This window comes from Convolutriloba macropyga, chromosome 2 (assembly GCF_964194025.1).
Source record: "Convolutriloba macropyga chromosome 2, txConMacr16.3, whole genome shotgun sequence".
In the NCBI taxonomy this organism is placed as follows: Eukaryota; Metazoa; Xenacoelomorpha; order Acoela; family Convolutidae; genus Convolutriloba; species Convolutriloba macropyga.
Window position 1 is genome coordinate 43,118,254 of NC_134469.1, and position 14,609 is coordinate 43,132,862.

At 33.4% G+C, this 14,609-nt stretch overlaps 1 protein-coding gene across 1 annotated transcript in view; it reads left to right on the forward strand.

Annotated features, from left to right (window-relative positions):
- Window positions 1-14,609, forward strand: part of LOC142334910 (uncharacterized) — a 66,886-nt gene that overhangs the window by 37,345 nt on the left and 14,932 nt on the right. Inside the window, exons 8-11 of the mRNA XM_075383238.1 lie at window positions 749-924; window positions 3,445-3,619; window positions 9,704-9,935; window positions 12,500-12,584. Of these exons, the coding sequence (XP_075239353.1) occupies window positions 749-924; window positions 3,445-3,619; window positions 9,704-9,935; window positions 12,500-12,584 (668 nt within the window). The remainder of the gene's footprint in view (window positions 1-748; window positions 925-3,444; window positions 3,620-9,703; window positions 9,936-12,499; window positions 12,585-14,609) is intronic.

Genomic DNA, 14,609 nt, shown 5'->3' on the forward strand with positions numbered 1-14,609 from the left:
AGTTTCTCTTGTGGTCTGTTATTTAGTTATCTTTTTCAGACTGCAATTCTGCGAAGCTATAGCGCCTGTTGTCTGGCGTCAGATATGTTCATTATCATAAAAAATGAGCTCTCATTATTCAGCGAATCTGTTTATGATATAGCTAAAATTTTTTGATGCGTTATATGATAATTATTGAAACGGAACGCATACCAACTACTTCCGGTAGATCGGTTTTTTTCTGCAGTGAAACTGAGGCCTGATAAAAGAGAAATTATGATGCCTCTCCTAATTCAGAGCACCACAAATAAAATCAAAGAGAGTTAGGTTGGCTTAATACCCCGACTAGTATCCAGTTTGTTTACAAACAAATTGTCTGCTTTAGATTTTTTCTGCGTCAAAACCTTGTGAATTTTTATTACAGCAAACATTCTAGCGGCTATGTTTATATACAGTTTGAAAAAATTAACGTGTTGGACTCATTTTTTCTCTTGAATGACAAATTTTGTGCAAAATAATCTTCATTTTATCCAGCAAAATTTGACGATTTGCTTGACCATATTAACTTTCAGAATGACTCGGAATCTTTATACCTCTACACCCCACCACAACCACCAACCCGCTAAGAAAGATAAAATCGAGCCCATCAACAGTCGCTTATCGTTTAAGCTAAATTAATTCGTGTCACGCTTGGTTCTGTTTTAATTATGATATCGTACGGAAGAATCATAAATGTCTCTTCATGATCTATCAAACAGTTGTATTCCAGCTGGCGAAATAAGTTGGGCATCGTCGACACTTGCGAACAACTACGAGAACCAGGCGACTTACACATTGTCAGTGGCAGCCTACACAACAGGACAAACAGACCCGACACCCACTGACATCATTGTCACTGTCAACAATACCAATGAACCACCCATCATCACCAACCTACCGCAAGTGGTCAGTATGACCAACCAAAATAATAGTAAAAATGAATTGTTTTCAGTTCAGAATTTTTTAAAATCTATAAAATGAAACTTTGAAATTTTTAAGTTGAACAAAAAACTTTGCTTAAATATTTACGATTTAGGAATCACTTTATAAGCGATGAATGGTTTGTTCCTTGTACTACTGGTAGGAAATAAATTCCAAAACCTTTAACTTTTCAACTATTCAAACACTTTCATGACATTTAACAATTTTGATATTTACTTTTCCTTAAATTGTTTTGTTTTATTTTCCGAATTTCTATTGATAAGTTATGCCATGTCCTCAAAGAATTTCTGATTACAGATTGTCCATTCCAGTTGGATGGAAACTTACCTTTTGGAAAAAAACCGAACAGTCTCTCAGGGATTTTTTATTAAGAAACAACAGCATTTCTATCTTTGTTCCATGTTAACTTGTTCTGTTTAATTGCCCTCAAGAAAATTTTTGCTTGACCTTCTTTGAGTTTTTCTTCTAGAACACTCTTTGACTTCTCAAGAGAACTTCTAACGCTTCTTCTTCACGCTTAGAGATATCACAATTGCTCTCACTCCGAAGTTAAGTTTGCTGCTGAAATAAAAGCGAATGTAGAATAGAATTTTTTTAGATAGAAATGATTCTATCATACTTTTTAAAACCATGCCAAATTCATTCTTTGTAGCTTTATCGAGAAGTATTTTTGTGAGAAATTGAAATTTATGTTGATTATCGTTTGGTTATCTATTATTTGCTCAATTAAAAGCTTATTAGATTTTTAGTGTATTTTTAGATTTCAGTTTATCACTAAAAATTGTCTAGAGTGTTCTAACTCAAGCGGATTACTTATTTATCAATTGGATTTACTTATGCTTTCTATTGTCGTCAGGAGTAATGCTATTTGACTTGGGTTAGTTGCAAACGTTCAATGTTTTCCAATTGATATTTGGTAGATATTTGGCATGCTACATTTGGCAGACCATTCTGTAAGCAAGCCAGTAACCGATGTTCTGTTAGGGGGTAGTGCGTCCATAATTTCTTATACGTTTTATTTTGTAACAAACTGACTCCGGAGTAAGTCAACAGTTTCACTCTCGTTTCCGTATGAACTTCACCTGAAAAAATAGTTAGCGATATTTGTAATGTGTTTTTGTCATTTTTATCACAATTTTTTTTCCAAATTTGGTGAATTTCTTTATGTTTAGGTGTTTTTTTTATAAATTCCTTTTTTCGGCTCAAAAATAATTTCAAAACTTTTTTGGGAATACTCATGGCTTGCTTTTCATTGTTGTCCTTTCTGATCAAATATATAAGTTGAAACGTCTGCTTTTTTCTTTCAAATCTCAAAATTTTTCTTTTCAAAACGATTTAGTTTATATTTTTTTTCAGATATTCACGTATTCTCAGATATTATTTTCGTTTGGATTTGACGTTGGCTACCAATTTTTGTTTTTAAAAAATTATTCATTTCATTTTCGAATTAATTTTATAACAATTGAATGAAAATAGTTGATCCTTTTGTTGATCCTTTTGTGAAAATTAGTTTTTTTTTATTTTGTCGAAGATTTTGTTTTGTGGTTAAACAGTTATCAATTAGATTTTCTTTTTATTCATTTGGTTAATTTGTCCCAGTTGGTTGATTTTTGGTAACCAACTCTAACCCATTTTTGGGAGCAGACTCCTTTTATTTTTTTTTTTTGATGAAACTAATTTGTTTTATCGTCTCTGAACAAAAGTTTCTGATTTGAATTTGTCAAGAAACAATTCTCAAGGAAAAAATATTTCATCAGAATTATAGGAAATCTCTAGTGAAATTTTTCTTTGGATGGTGCTCAACGCATCCTGAATAAAAAAAATCTATTTTTTGAATTCCTGATTTTGTATTTGAAGTTTTTTTGAATCCATGTTCCTTCTGCCCTCTGATAGCTGTCAGCTTTGACCTGCTCTAACTATTGACATAATGGTAATTGCCTATAAAAATTCAACGTTATATCTTGTTAACCAATTATCCTCGTTTCAGTGTCAACTAAGCATTTTGGATAACAATTTACAGCATTTTTTATGGTCAAGCTTTTACTTCCGTCCCGAGAAAACACAATGGTGTTGCCTCTTCATGTGGTATTTTTTCCACTGGAAAATGATAATGGGAGATCTAAAAAACCATTTAACGAATTTTCATCATTGCTACATCATGATATATTTGGATGCAGTCCAGGCTATCACTAAACTGTCGCAAAGAGAATTATTTATTTTTGCTCATAGGCAGAAAGATTGGTGGACATAGCGTACCGAAATTAGACTGATGAACTAGAAATTGACATCAATGTCAGAAAGCATCACAACTTCTGAATTGTGCTGTTCAAATATACGGCATCCTATGTTTTCTTTATAAAATGGAAGATTGGCGCATGAAGGTACAAACTGAGCTGAGAATTTTGACTTGACACTGCTGTCTGAAGTAATCTAGCATAGTATATCACTGCCAAACTTAATATTTTCTTTAATTGCGTGTTGCAGGTGTACATTGACGAAGACTATCCTCGGTACCAAACTACCGTGCTTGCTGATTTGAATCTGTTTCTGCTGGATGTTTATGACGAGGATAACTTGGACCCTGGCATCACCCAGGCCCACACTGGCATTATTGTTCAGTCATCATGTACTGGATCTTCGGATTACTTTAACTTCATCGGTAGGTTTGCGTCTGTTGAGAATAGTTATTTTTAATTTGATTAAAAAAAGCAGATTAAAGGATTTTGTATGCGTTCAAGTCACTAAGAGACGCAGATCACCTAAGAAAAGAAGAAAATTGAAAATAAAGTGTCAGGTGGTTCTTTGTTTGTAAATTATTTACTCTTGCGAATTGAAAAAAAATGAAGATATTTTTAGGTTAATGTGCGTTATTACATGAAGTTCCCGCCAATGTTAAATCGTTCATGTTAAAATTTCCGGGTTTTATTTTGTAAGTAAGCTGTGTATTCAACTAAAAACATATATCCACAAATAGAAATTTTTGAAATAAGGCATCAAATAATTTTTACTTATATTAAAATAGCGGCTTGCCTGTTAAAATATCAGCACATCAGCAATTAATTACCATCCTCTGATCAAAAACTGATTATATAGTATGTTGAAAGCAGTGAATGTCTTGCCTTTTTTTTATCGAAGCCGACGATAGAAGAAAACAACGTTCAATTTTTAGGCTAACTTTGATTACCATTTGACGACCATGTATTTGATGTCAAATAATGCAGGCCACCATCGAAATTCATGTACATCGGGGAAAATCTAATAAAGTTTTTCTTTTCAAATTCTTAGAAAAATTCCTTCGAACCACCAGCAGCAACTAAAAACGTTGCTTATGAGCTATAGATTTCTGATCTATCATTTTGAAAGTGAGACGATTGGTAAGGAGAAAAGTTTCTTCAATGTCTCCTTTGAAAAAGCGAACAATCATCAATCGAACTTCATTATATCATTTTTTAATGGCAGATCTTTATTGTTTTGTCTTGTTCTGAAGGAAGTTCAAAAGGGCCATCGTTTTGCAATTTTGAAAGAGTTTTTTGCTCTTTTTGTTTGGAGGTCTACTTCAACCCAGATCCTGATTTGTGCAGTTTGTTTATTAAGCATGGATGGTAGCATTACAAATCTTTCTTCAAAAACACAGACATCAATTTTCATTTTCGTTCAATTATCCTATTTGTAAACTTACCGAAGAGTGAAGCACTGCTATTGACCGTAAGTGTTTTAATGTATGCTTTCTCTGAGCTGTTCTCTCTTTGTTCCCTCTTCTTAAGATATGTGCACACGCATGAGACATTTGTTGTCAATGTGAAGACAAATAGAGTAGGAGAGTTTCAATCACGCTGGAGTGGTAAGAGGAGCGAAAGAAAAGTAGTTTAAATTCTCGAATTTTTTGTCCAGCTGCTTTTAATGTGAAGTGAGAAATCGGTGCTGAGACAGATTTTTGGTTTGTTAGAGCGTTTTTTTTCACGTGCTGCAATTTGACTTCTCTTTTCTCTGTTTTTTTCGTTCTTTTTCGCACGAATATTTTGAAAAGGTGATAATTGTGGTGTAAAATTTGTATCTAATATTCATATCTGCTCTTTTTCAGCTCATCAAAAGGCAAAGGTAGGTTGCGTCTATTGAGGAAATTGTTTTTGAATTTGATTAAGAAAATGCAATTTAAACTATTCTAGAGGTCAATTCCTTAAGAGACTTAGATCAGCTGAACAAAAGAAGGAATTTAAATTTAAAGAGCCGGTTGGTTTGCTTGAAATTCTATACTCTTCTGAATTTCAAAAAGATGAAGACATATTTAGGATCGGTAGTCTGTGTCCGTACATGAAACTCTATACCGTGTTAAGTATCAGCACTTTGCAATTAATTACCGCCCTCTGATTGAAAACTTATTATATACTATGTTGAAAGCAGTGAATGTCTTGCAATTTCTTTTATAAAAATCGACGATAAAAAACTTTTAATTTTTCTGTTTAAATTTTCTCTACAATTTGACGGCCATTTGATGTCAATTAATGCAGGCCACCATCGAAATTCATATTTATCAGGAAAACATAGTAAAGTTTTTCATTTTAAATTCTTAGAAAAGTTCCTTTGAACCACCAGCAGCAACTACAAACGTTGCTTATGAGCTATAGATTTCTGATCTATCATTGTGCAATTGAGGTTATTGGTAAGGAGAAAAGTTACTTCAAACCAGTCTCCCCTGAAAAAAAACAGTCATTAATCGAAGTTCTTTATATTTATTTTTTCTCAAGACATTAACACTGAGAATAAAACACTTCTCACAGTATTAAGCGGCTTCACATCAGATAGTCAGTGAAGCTATTTTTCAATGGAAATGAGTTTTTTGTGATCCAAATTACAGCTGCTGTCTGCAACTCATTTTTTTTTCGGTAATCTGTAAACTGAGAAACTGAGAAGTAAACTCGCAGGAATAATACGTGCCTGTTGTAGTGATAGAGTTGAATAATTGCTGCAAAACAGGCAAACTTTGTTCAACAAAAAAAAACGTAAATGCCTTATTGGTTGCTTGATCATAGTGTCCGCTTATGTTCCCTACTTGCTACTGTTAACTTTTTTATATCTTTTTTAAATGGCAAATCTTTATTGTTTTGTCTTGTTCTGAAGGAAATTCAAAAATGTCTTTGTTTTGCAATTTTGAAAATGGGTCTCTTGATCTTTTTGTTTAGAGGTTTGCTTCTACCCAAATCCTGATTTGTGAAGTGTGTTAGGAATGGATGATAGCTTTACAACTCTTTCTTCAAAAACACAGACAATATCAATTTCCATTTTCGTTCAATTGTCATATTTGAAAACTTACCGAATTTTCAATTGTTTGAGGTAAAGTTTCAATACCATTTGACGGCCATGTTTTTGATGTCAATCAATGCAGGCCGCCATCGCAATTCGTCTTTATCGGGAAATTATACTAAAGTTTTTCTTTTTAATTTCTTAGAAAGGGTACTTCAAACCACCAGCAGCAACTACAAACGTTGCTTATGAGCTATAGATTTTTGATCTATCATTTTACAATTGAGATAATTGGTAAGGAGAAAAATTACTTCAATGCCGTTTCCTTTGACAAAAAATCAAACATCAGTCGAATTTCTCTTTGTAGTTATTTTTACCAGTGTAAGACATTACCACTGAGATGATAGCACTTCTCCCAGTATTTAGCGGCTCTACATCAGATGGTCATTGAGGCCACTTTCCAATAGAAACTAGTTTTTTGTGACCAAAGTTCCAGCTGCCGTTTGCAACTCACAATTTTTTGGTAACCTGTAAACTGAGAAGAGTAGGTAAACGGGCAGGAAAAATACGTGCCTGTTGTGGTGACAGTCGATTTATTTCTGCAAAATAGTTTTACTTTGTTCAACATTAAATTGGATATGCCTTATTGGTTGCATGATCATACTGTCCACTTCTGCTCCCTACTTGCTATTGTTAACTTTATAATATCATTTTTAAATGGCAAATGTTTTTTCTTTTGTCTTGTCCTGCAGGAAGTTCAAAAGGGGCTTCGTTTTGCAATTTTGAAAAGGAGTTTTTCGCTCTTTTTGTTAAGAGGTCTACTTCAATTCAAATCCTGATTTGTGCAGTTTGTTTATTAAGTTTTGATGATAGCATTACAAATCTTCCTTCAAAAACACAGACAAAATCAATTTTCATTTTCGTTCAATTTTCATTTTTTTAAACTTACCGAAGAGTAAAGCACTGCTATTGATCGTAATCGTTTTGACATATGCTTTCTCTGAGCTGTTTTAACCTTAATATGCTCACGGCATCATATGGAAAGTTAAAACGAAAATTGAAAAATTGAAAATTTTTTTCTCTTTGTTCACTGTTTTTAAATTTATCAAATTTAAATTGTATTGGAGCGCTGCCTCTTCTTAAGATATTTTCACACGAATGGGACATTTGTTGTCAGCTTGACGCCAAATAAAGTAGGAGAGTTTCAATCATGCTGAAGTGGTAAGAGGAGCGAAAGAAAAGTGGTTTAAAGGCTTGAAAATTTTTGTCCAGCTGCTTTTAATGTGAAGTGAGAAATCGGTGCTGAGACAGATTTTTGGTTTGTTAGAGCAATTTTTTTCACATGCGGCAATTTGTCTTCTCTTTTCGCTGTTTTTCTCGTTCTTTTTTGCACGAATACTTTGAAAAGAAGATAATTGTGTTGCAAATTTTGTATCTAACTTTCATATCTGCTCTTTTTCAGCTCATCAAAAGGCGAAGGTAGGTTGCGTCTATTGCGGAAATTGTTTTTGAATTTGATGACGAAAATGCAGGTTAAACTATTCTAGAGGTCAATTCTTTAAGAGATTTAAATCAGCTGAACAAAAGAAGGAATTTAAATTTAAAGAGCCGGTTGGTTTGATTGAAATTCTATACTCTTCCGAATTTCAAAAAGATGAAGACATTTTTAGGATCGGTAGTGTGTGTCCGTACATGAAACTCTATACTGTGTTAAGTTTCAGCACTTCGCAATTAATTACCGCCCTCTGATTGAAAACTTATTATATACTATGTTGAAAGCAGTGAATGTCTTGCAATTTCTTTTATCAAAACCGACGATAGAAAAAAACGTTTACTTTTTCTGTTTAAATTTTCTCTACATTTTGACGGCCATTTGATGTCAATTAATGCAGGCCACCATCGAATCTCATATTTATCAGGAAAACATACTAAAGTTTTTCATTTTAAATTCTTAGAAATGTTCCTTTGAACCACCAGCAGCAACTACAAACGTTGCTTATGAGCTATAGATTTCTGATCTATCATTATGCAATTGAGGTTATTGGTAAGGAGAAAAGTTACTTCAAATCAGTCTCCCCTTAAAAAACAGTCATTTATCGAAGTTCTCTATACATTTATTTTTTCTCAAGACATTAACACTGTTTTAATGTATGCTAAAAACGAAAATTGAAAAAAGCACTAAGTATTAATATTTGTTTTCTTTCTTTGTTCTTTGTTTTCAAGTTAATCAGATTTAAATGGTATATGAGCGCTGCCTCTTCTTAAGATATGTGCACACGCATGAGACATTTGTTGTCAATTTGAAGACAAATAGAGTAGGAGAGTTTCCATCACGCTGGAGTTGTAAGAGGAGCGAAAGAAAAGTAGTTTAATGGCTTGGATTTTTTTGTCCAGCTGAGTTTAATGTGAAGTGAGAAATCGGTGCTGAGACAGATTTTTGGTTTGTTAGAGAAATTTTTTCACGTGCTGCAATTTGTCTTCTTTTTTTCGCTGTTTTTCTTGTCTTTTTTTCCAGGAATACTTTTAAAAGGTGATACGTGTGTTTTAATATTTGTATCTGACATTCATATCTGCTCTTGTTTAAACACATCAAAAGCTTGTGTTTTTAAAAGTTTTACGCTTTTATTTTTCATTAAATAATGTCTTGTGTTTTTGGATTCTGTTTGTTCGCAACACTTTTTTTCATGTAATTATTCGCGTTTCTTATAATTTTCAAATTATTTTTATTAGTTTCTCATTTTGTTTTAATTTTTACAGCTCAAGTTGGTTCTCTTTGACATTTTTGGATCTGTTCTGATGGTTTTTTATGTGTAATGGTTTTCACGACTTTGATGTGACTTGATCTAAAAAAGTGATTTTGTGCATTTTACCCTTTTTTTGTTGTTTTGTCACCTAATCTCCTTGATGATAGGTCTGTTCAGCTCTCTTATGTGTTATATTTGAAACTACTGGATCGAGCCATTCATATCTATCAGTTTTTTTATGATTTTAACGCAACTTGTTTTCAAAATTGCGAACAATTTTTTAAAGGCTCAAGGTTTATAATTTTTTAGACATTGACGCTGCCGGACCTAATAACTGTATAATGACCCTATTTTTGTAAGAGAGACCAAAAATAAGCTTTAGATTTTTGTATTGTTCTGCTTATTTTCGTGGACGTGTTTGTATATGTGCTCACTATCTGAAAATATTCTTTTAAGGAGGCTGATACTGTTAGATTTTGCTTATTTGAATTGTAATTCAGGGCCTGTGTTAATATGTTTTTAATGTTTTTTGATCGATTTCTTTTCTAAAGGGGGTATTCAATTGTTCCTCAGTGCAATTGAGGACTTGTCTTGCTTTGATTTTTTCGTCAGCAAGATTTTTGTTTTGACCGTGGTATCACGCTCACTTCAAATCGACTTTTGTTATTTGAGCAATTTTTAACTGACTAGTGGATGTGACTCCATTTTTTGAGCGACGAATCTTAATTCCACCTTTTGGGTCAGATATACTATTTCAGCCAGTGGCGCTGGGTCGGATGTGCTACAACTTTCGACCAACTCAGCCAACGCTATCTTTGATTACGAAAACCAATTGGGCTCGACCTGTAACCAGTTTGTGTTGACAATAGTGGTGCAAGATGATGATACTGTGGATGGGACTGCTCTGAATACAACCCCCAGTTACACCCTTACTATTGTTGTCCTGAACAAGGACGAGGTCCCGTGGTTCAACGAAGGCCACGACTTAACGTCTGTCTCTTTTATACAATCGATTTTTTTATCTTTATCTTTACTTTTTATCTTTAGTTTTTTATACAACTTGGGCGAATCTTACTCAAATAAATACAAAGTCACAGCTTTTCTAATGTCCAATTATTAACACTTTCTTGTATCAAATTATACTCCAGCAAATATTTATTGAATATTTTTGTATTATGCGTTATAATATGGCGTCATTAATGACAAAGCTAAATATATAGTTTTTTTTTCTCTCGCCGAGGTATTATTATATTCATCTTATGTTTTCTTTTTAGCGTACCTAATTGCAATATACTGTTTTTTTTCGGAATTTTCCGATTTTGTTCAATCTTCTTGTCTACCTTATAGAGATATACTTTATGATTAAAGGGTATTTGTTTGTTTAGTCACTTTCGACCGACCGCTACTTTTCACGCAGAAAGATGAGTGGTATCATTGCAAAGGCCTTCAAACGTAAAATAATTCAGTTGGAGGGTTTTTCGAAATTCGGTTCCTTTCAAAGAGATATCGGTTCTTTTCAAAAAACAATGCCTTTTGTTTTGTGGTAAGGATTGCCCCTTTTATCTGTACATTTTTGCTACATCTATTCGTTGTCTTGCATCTTAATAATTATTCCTTTATCTTCACAGTTAAAAATGTATGGCTAAAAGTATTGATGTTGACCAATATTTGAGCTGAGTGTTCTTTTGGTGATAGCTTTCATTTTGGCCTGCTTTTTGTCAAAAGTTTTGCTACATTTTGATCCCCAAATGGATGATCGGATCTTCAGTCCTTTTAAACTGAAGATTTAAAACCTGAGAATGTACGAGGTCATTAACAGAGTTTGATTTTTTGAAAAAAATTTCCGATGTAATGGTTTTGTCTTCAGATATTTTTGCCATTTCCGACAAAAATCATCCTACTTGAATTCATCAATAATTTTTGCAAAGTATTTTTCTCTTTCTATTTTTCGTATAGTTTTTGTGACCAAAGTTATTTATCACTAACGTTTAAGTTAATAATTTTTTGTTTTTTAATTGGATTTTTTTCAGTCCTTTATCAACATTTTAATTGACCACTCTAATTTGAAATTAGTATTGTTTTGAAATAAGAGATGCTAAGAGATTTCCGGTAAAAAGTAATCTGGAGCTTCATTTTTTGCAATTATTTTGTAAATAATCGTCCAAATAGTATCTGAAATTCTGCCTTTTGTCATCTGTTTTTTCTTGTCGCTGTTTCTATTCATACTGTTTTCTCTTACGTTTTTGTTGCCTACATTTTTTCTATTCTAAATAAGCACGTTTAAGTGTTTGTGTGCCTGATATTAAAAATGTTAAGATTTGAAGTTGAACAAAAGCATTTCTTTGATGGTATTTCTGAAGGAAATATTTTGCATCCGTTACTCATTTGATACAGCTACTCCATTATAGTTTGAATGCATGTAGAAATTTAACTAGAAATGTTTACACATCCTACAGCTTGTTATTCAATTTTTATTGGAATTTTGTGCAAATGTCTTTCGTGATTTTACGTAGAAAAAAAGAAGCTGATTTTATATCATGTTTTTCTAAAACTATTCTTAACTTCTAAGTTTTCTTCAATTTTACTGATAAGGTATAAGTCGAATTTTTATTTAATTGAAAACAAAGTTTTTTAATTGCTCTCTAATGAAGTTTGTATCAATTATATTAGTCTTGTGGTCTTGTGAGGTTTCTCGCTTGACCGATTTTTTGTCTGACCCATTTGAACTTTCATTGTCAAAAACAAGATGAACAGGTAGAGCCCGGAGGGCGTTAAGTACTATCAGAGCCCTAAGCCTTACTATACTCTAAGAATCCGATTCACCAAAACTGTTTTCAGGAGACGATATCATGGTGTGAAGGGCAGTTCTTAATCTTCAATCTTAAAACTTTGACCCCCGCAGTCACCCCTCCCCCCGCCATCAACCCCTCTCATTACCCCCCCCCCCCTACACTCCCATTGTCCACTCTCATCCAGCTGTCGATTTGAACCCTCTCATCTAGCATCTAGTCTTCGCGACCCTGCCCCCCCTCTCGATTGCTTGAACCCACCCCCACCTTAACGCTTGCCCCACCCTCATCCCCCACCAGCGCTTGTTTCTAAACTTTTTGCTATTAAAAGAGGGATTTAGTTCTGCTTTTTCTCACGTTTTGTGCAAAGTTGCTTCTATCTTCTCCCTATGCACCTTTTTCGTCTAAAGTTTTTCTGAGGATGTGTAGGTTTAGTTTTTCTCGCCATTTTTAAATGCTGTCGGAAGTATTGTAAACGTATGTCTCTTTTTTAATGACTAGTACAACAAATTAGTACTGCGAGTTCATGGATCCGTTTTCATGGACATAGTCATTGTCGTCATATAGCTATCTCAATTAAATCAACTGGGAGGAAACAAGTGGGGACGATATCTTAATTTTAGACTTATTGTGCTGCAAACGTATCCTAGAATTATGTTGGCATGTATCCTACGGGATGTTTTCATTAGTAGAAAAACAATTAATTAAATTTAATAAATGAGCTGCAGAACGAGTTCTCTCAAATCCTGCTCTGAATTGTTTCAGAACTGGCCTCGCTTTGCATACAACAGTTGACTACCCGGATAGATCTGTAACAACCGGTTCACGATTCTACTTTAGTGAATCCAAGGTAATTCAATAAATATCATTCAATGGTTCCCCATAATAATAGGATTATTTTAACTTGATTGCTGAATTTTTGAATGTTGTAAAGCGACTATGATATTCTTGTATATTAATATAAATACCTTCAGTCTGAAATCTTTCATTTCACTGAGAAAATATTGAAGAAGTGTCATACAGTTTCATAAGTTTCGTCTCCAGTAAAAATACCCACGTTATGGTCATCCAATTATTGTAGATTTCGCTTCAGCAAGTTTTTCTTACAGAAATCAGGCTCAATTTTTAAACAAAATAGTTAAAGTGAAAGCAATCAACTGGTTAATTCCTGGATTTGATTGTCAAACAGACTACCGAAAAAAAATAAATTATGTTACCAATAAGCTACGTACAGCATAATCTCTGCATTTAAAGCATGATTCGTGCTTCATAAGCATGATTTGAGCTTAGGCGTGAAAAAGCTGTGAAATTTAAAAGTTTTTAGAGAAGTTTTATCATTTCCTCCTCTTCAACTGAAAAGTTGGTTAAACCGCTTTGTTCTTTACCTAGTTATTACGGTACCAGATGCTAGATTTTAATGGACGAAAATACAAAGAGCACTCAACTAGAAATCGAGATCCCGTGCAGTCTCCAGTGCAAATTTGAAAGCTTGCTAAACTGTGCAGACACCCAAACGTTTTCAAAAATTTATCGGACAACTTTTGGAAACAAATGGTAGACGGTCAAAATTGCTTTGTTGTTCGTGAAAAACCGGTCACATAAAAGCAACTTAAAGTAAATTGAAATATTTTTTGTTTCGGAAAATTGTTTCCGTATCTAAATACAATTCTCCCAAATTTATGAGCAATCAGTTTTTGAGTTATATGAGAGCTTCTTTGATTAACTGAAAGCTGATATCTACCAGTTATTTTATTTTATTCAAAACAATTCCATTTCCACTGGTGGTAAGTATTTTTAAGTCAACATCATTTTTTTTATCAACTTGTTTGCCCTAAGAAGTGAGATCAACTTGTAGCTGAGCTTACTAAAAGCAAACATATTCCAGAATAAATTAATTAGGAGAGGTTGAGTAGCATGACAACCGAAATTCAATGCCTCATTCTTATCAAAGCCCAATTTATTTGTTCACTCTTATCGACATATTTAGGAGAAGCTTTCGAAACAAGTAATTATTGTAAATGTGTGTGGTTTTTTGTTTAAAGTGTTTGCTTGACATTTTTGCAGGAGTTTAATTATGCTAGGATAATCTTTTGACTCCGTGAGTTATTTTTTCAGAATTTGGTTCTCCGTTTTTGAGTGATCTGAGTTGCTATCGTTCTGATATCAAATTCGTTGGTTAAAGAGATTCCGAGCGGAAGTAAATTTAAGCCTTTGTAGATGACTGGTTAAGATGTCTTGCTGCAAACTCTAAATTAAAATGCCCCACCTCTCTTTCGAAAGCAATTCATCTGACATTACTTCGTTTATGTTTAGTACGTGGATATCATACATGCTGCTGAATGTCAACAATCAAGCTGAAAATCAAATTTTAGCCAGTTTCACTGAATCAGTTCTACGACTTCCGAAATAGATAATCATTTTGCGTCAGATTTTCTATGATCGTTTTGCGTCAAATTAATTTATTTGTACAGAACATTCTACAATGGTTTTACACAGGTCAGAGACCTCCGATAACGCCAAATTTGCACTGAGAAAACTGAAGCTACGGAATACTGGTCCTAATTTGTCGACATCTTTACCTACAATTGAGCAAATAAGCCATTCTGACTTGTAAAATCACGGGACTATTAGCTTATATAGAGCTTCGAAAACTACCAAAACAATCCAGTGAAATTTGCAATTTTGTTTTTGAACTTGTCTATAGTTCCTTCTGTTTCTGAGAGCAGCGATTTGAAGCTTTGCATATTAACAGTCAATCTATATTGCTACAATTTGTTAGAACGAGATTTCTTTATTTTCCAATGAAAAATCAAGCAAATTGTGATTGCTGTACTTTGAATTATTTTGATATTCTGTGCGCAGCAATTGTGTTCAT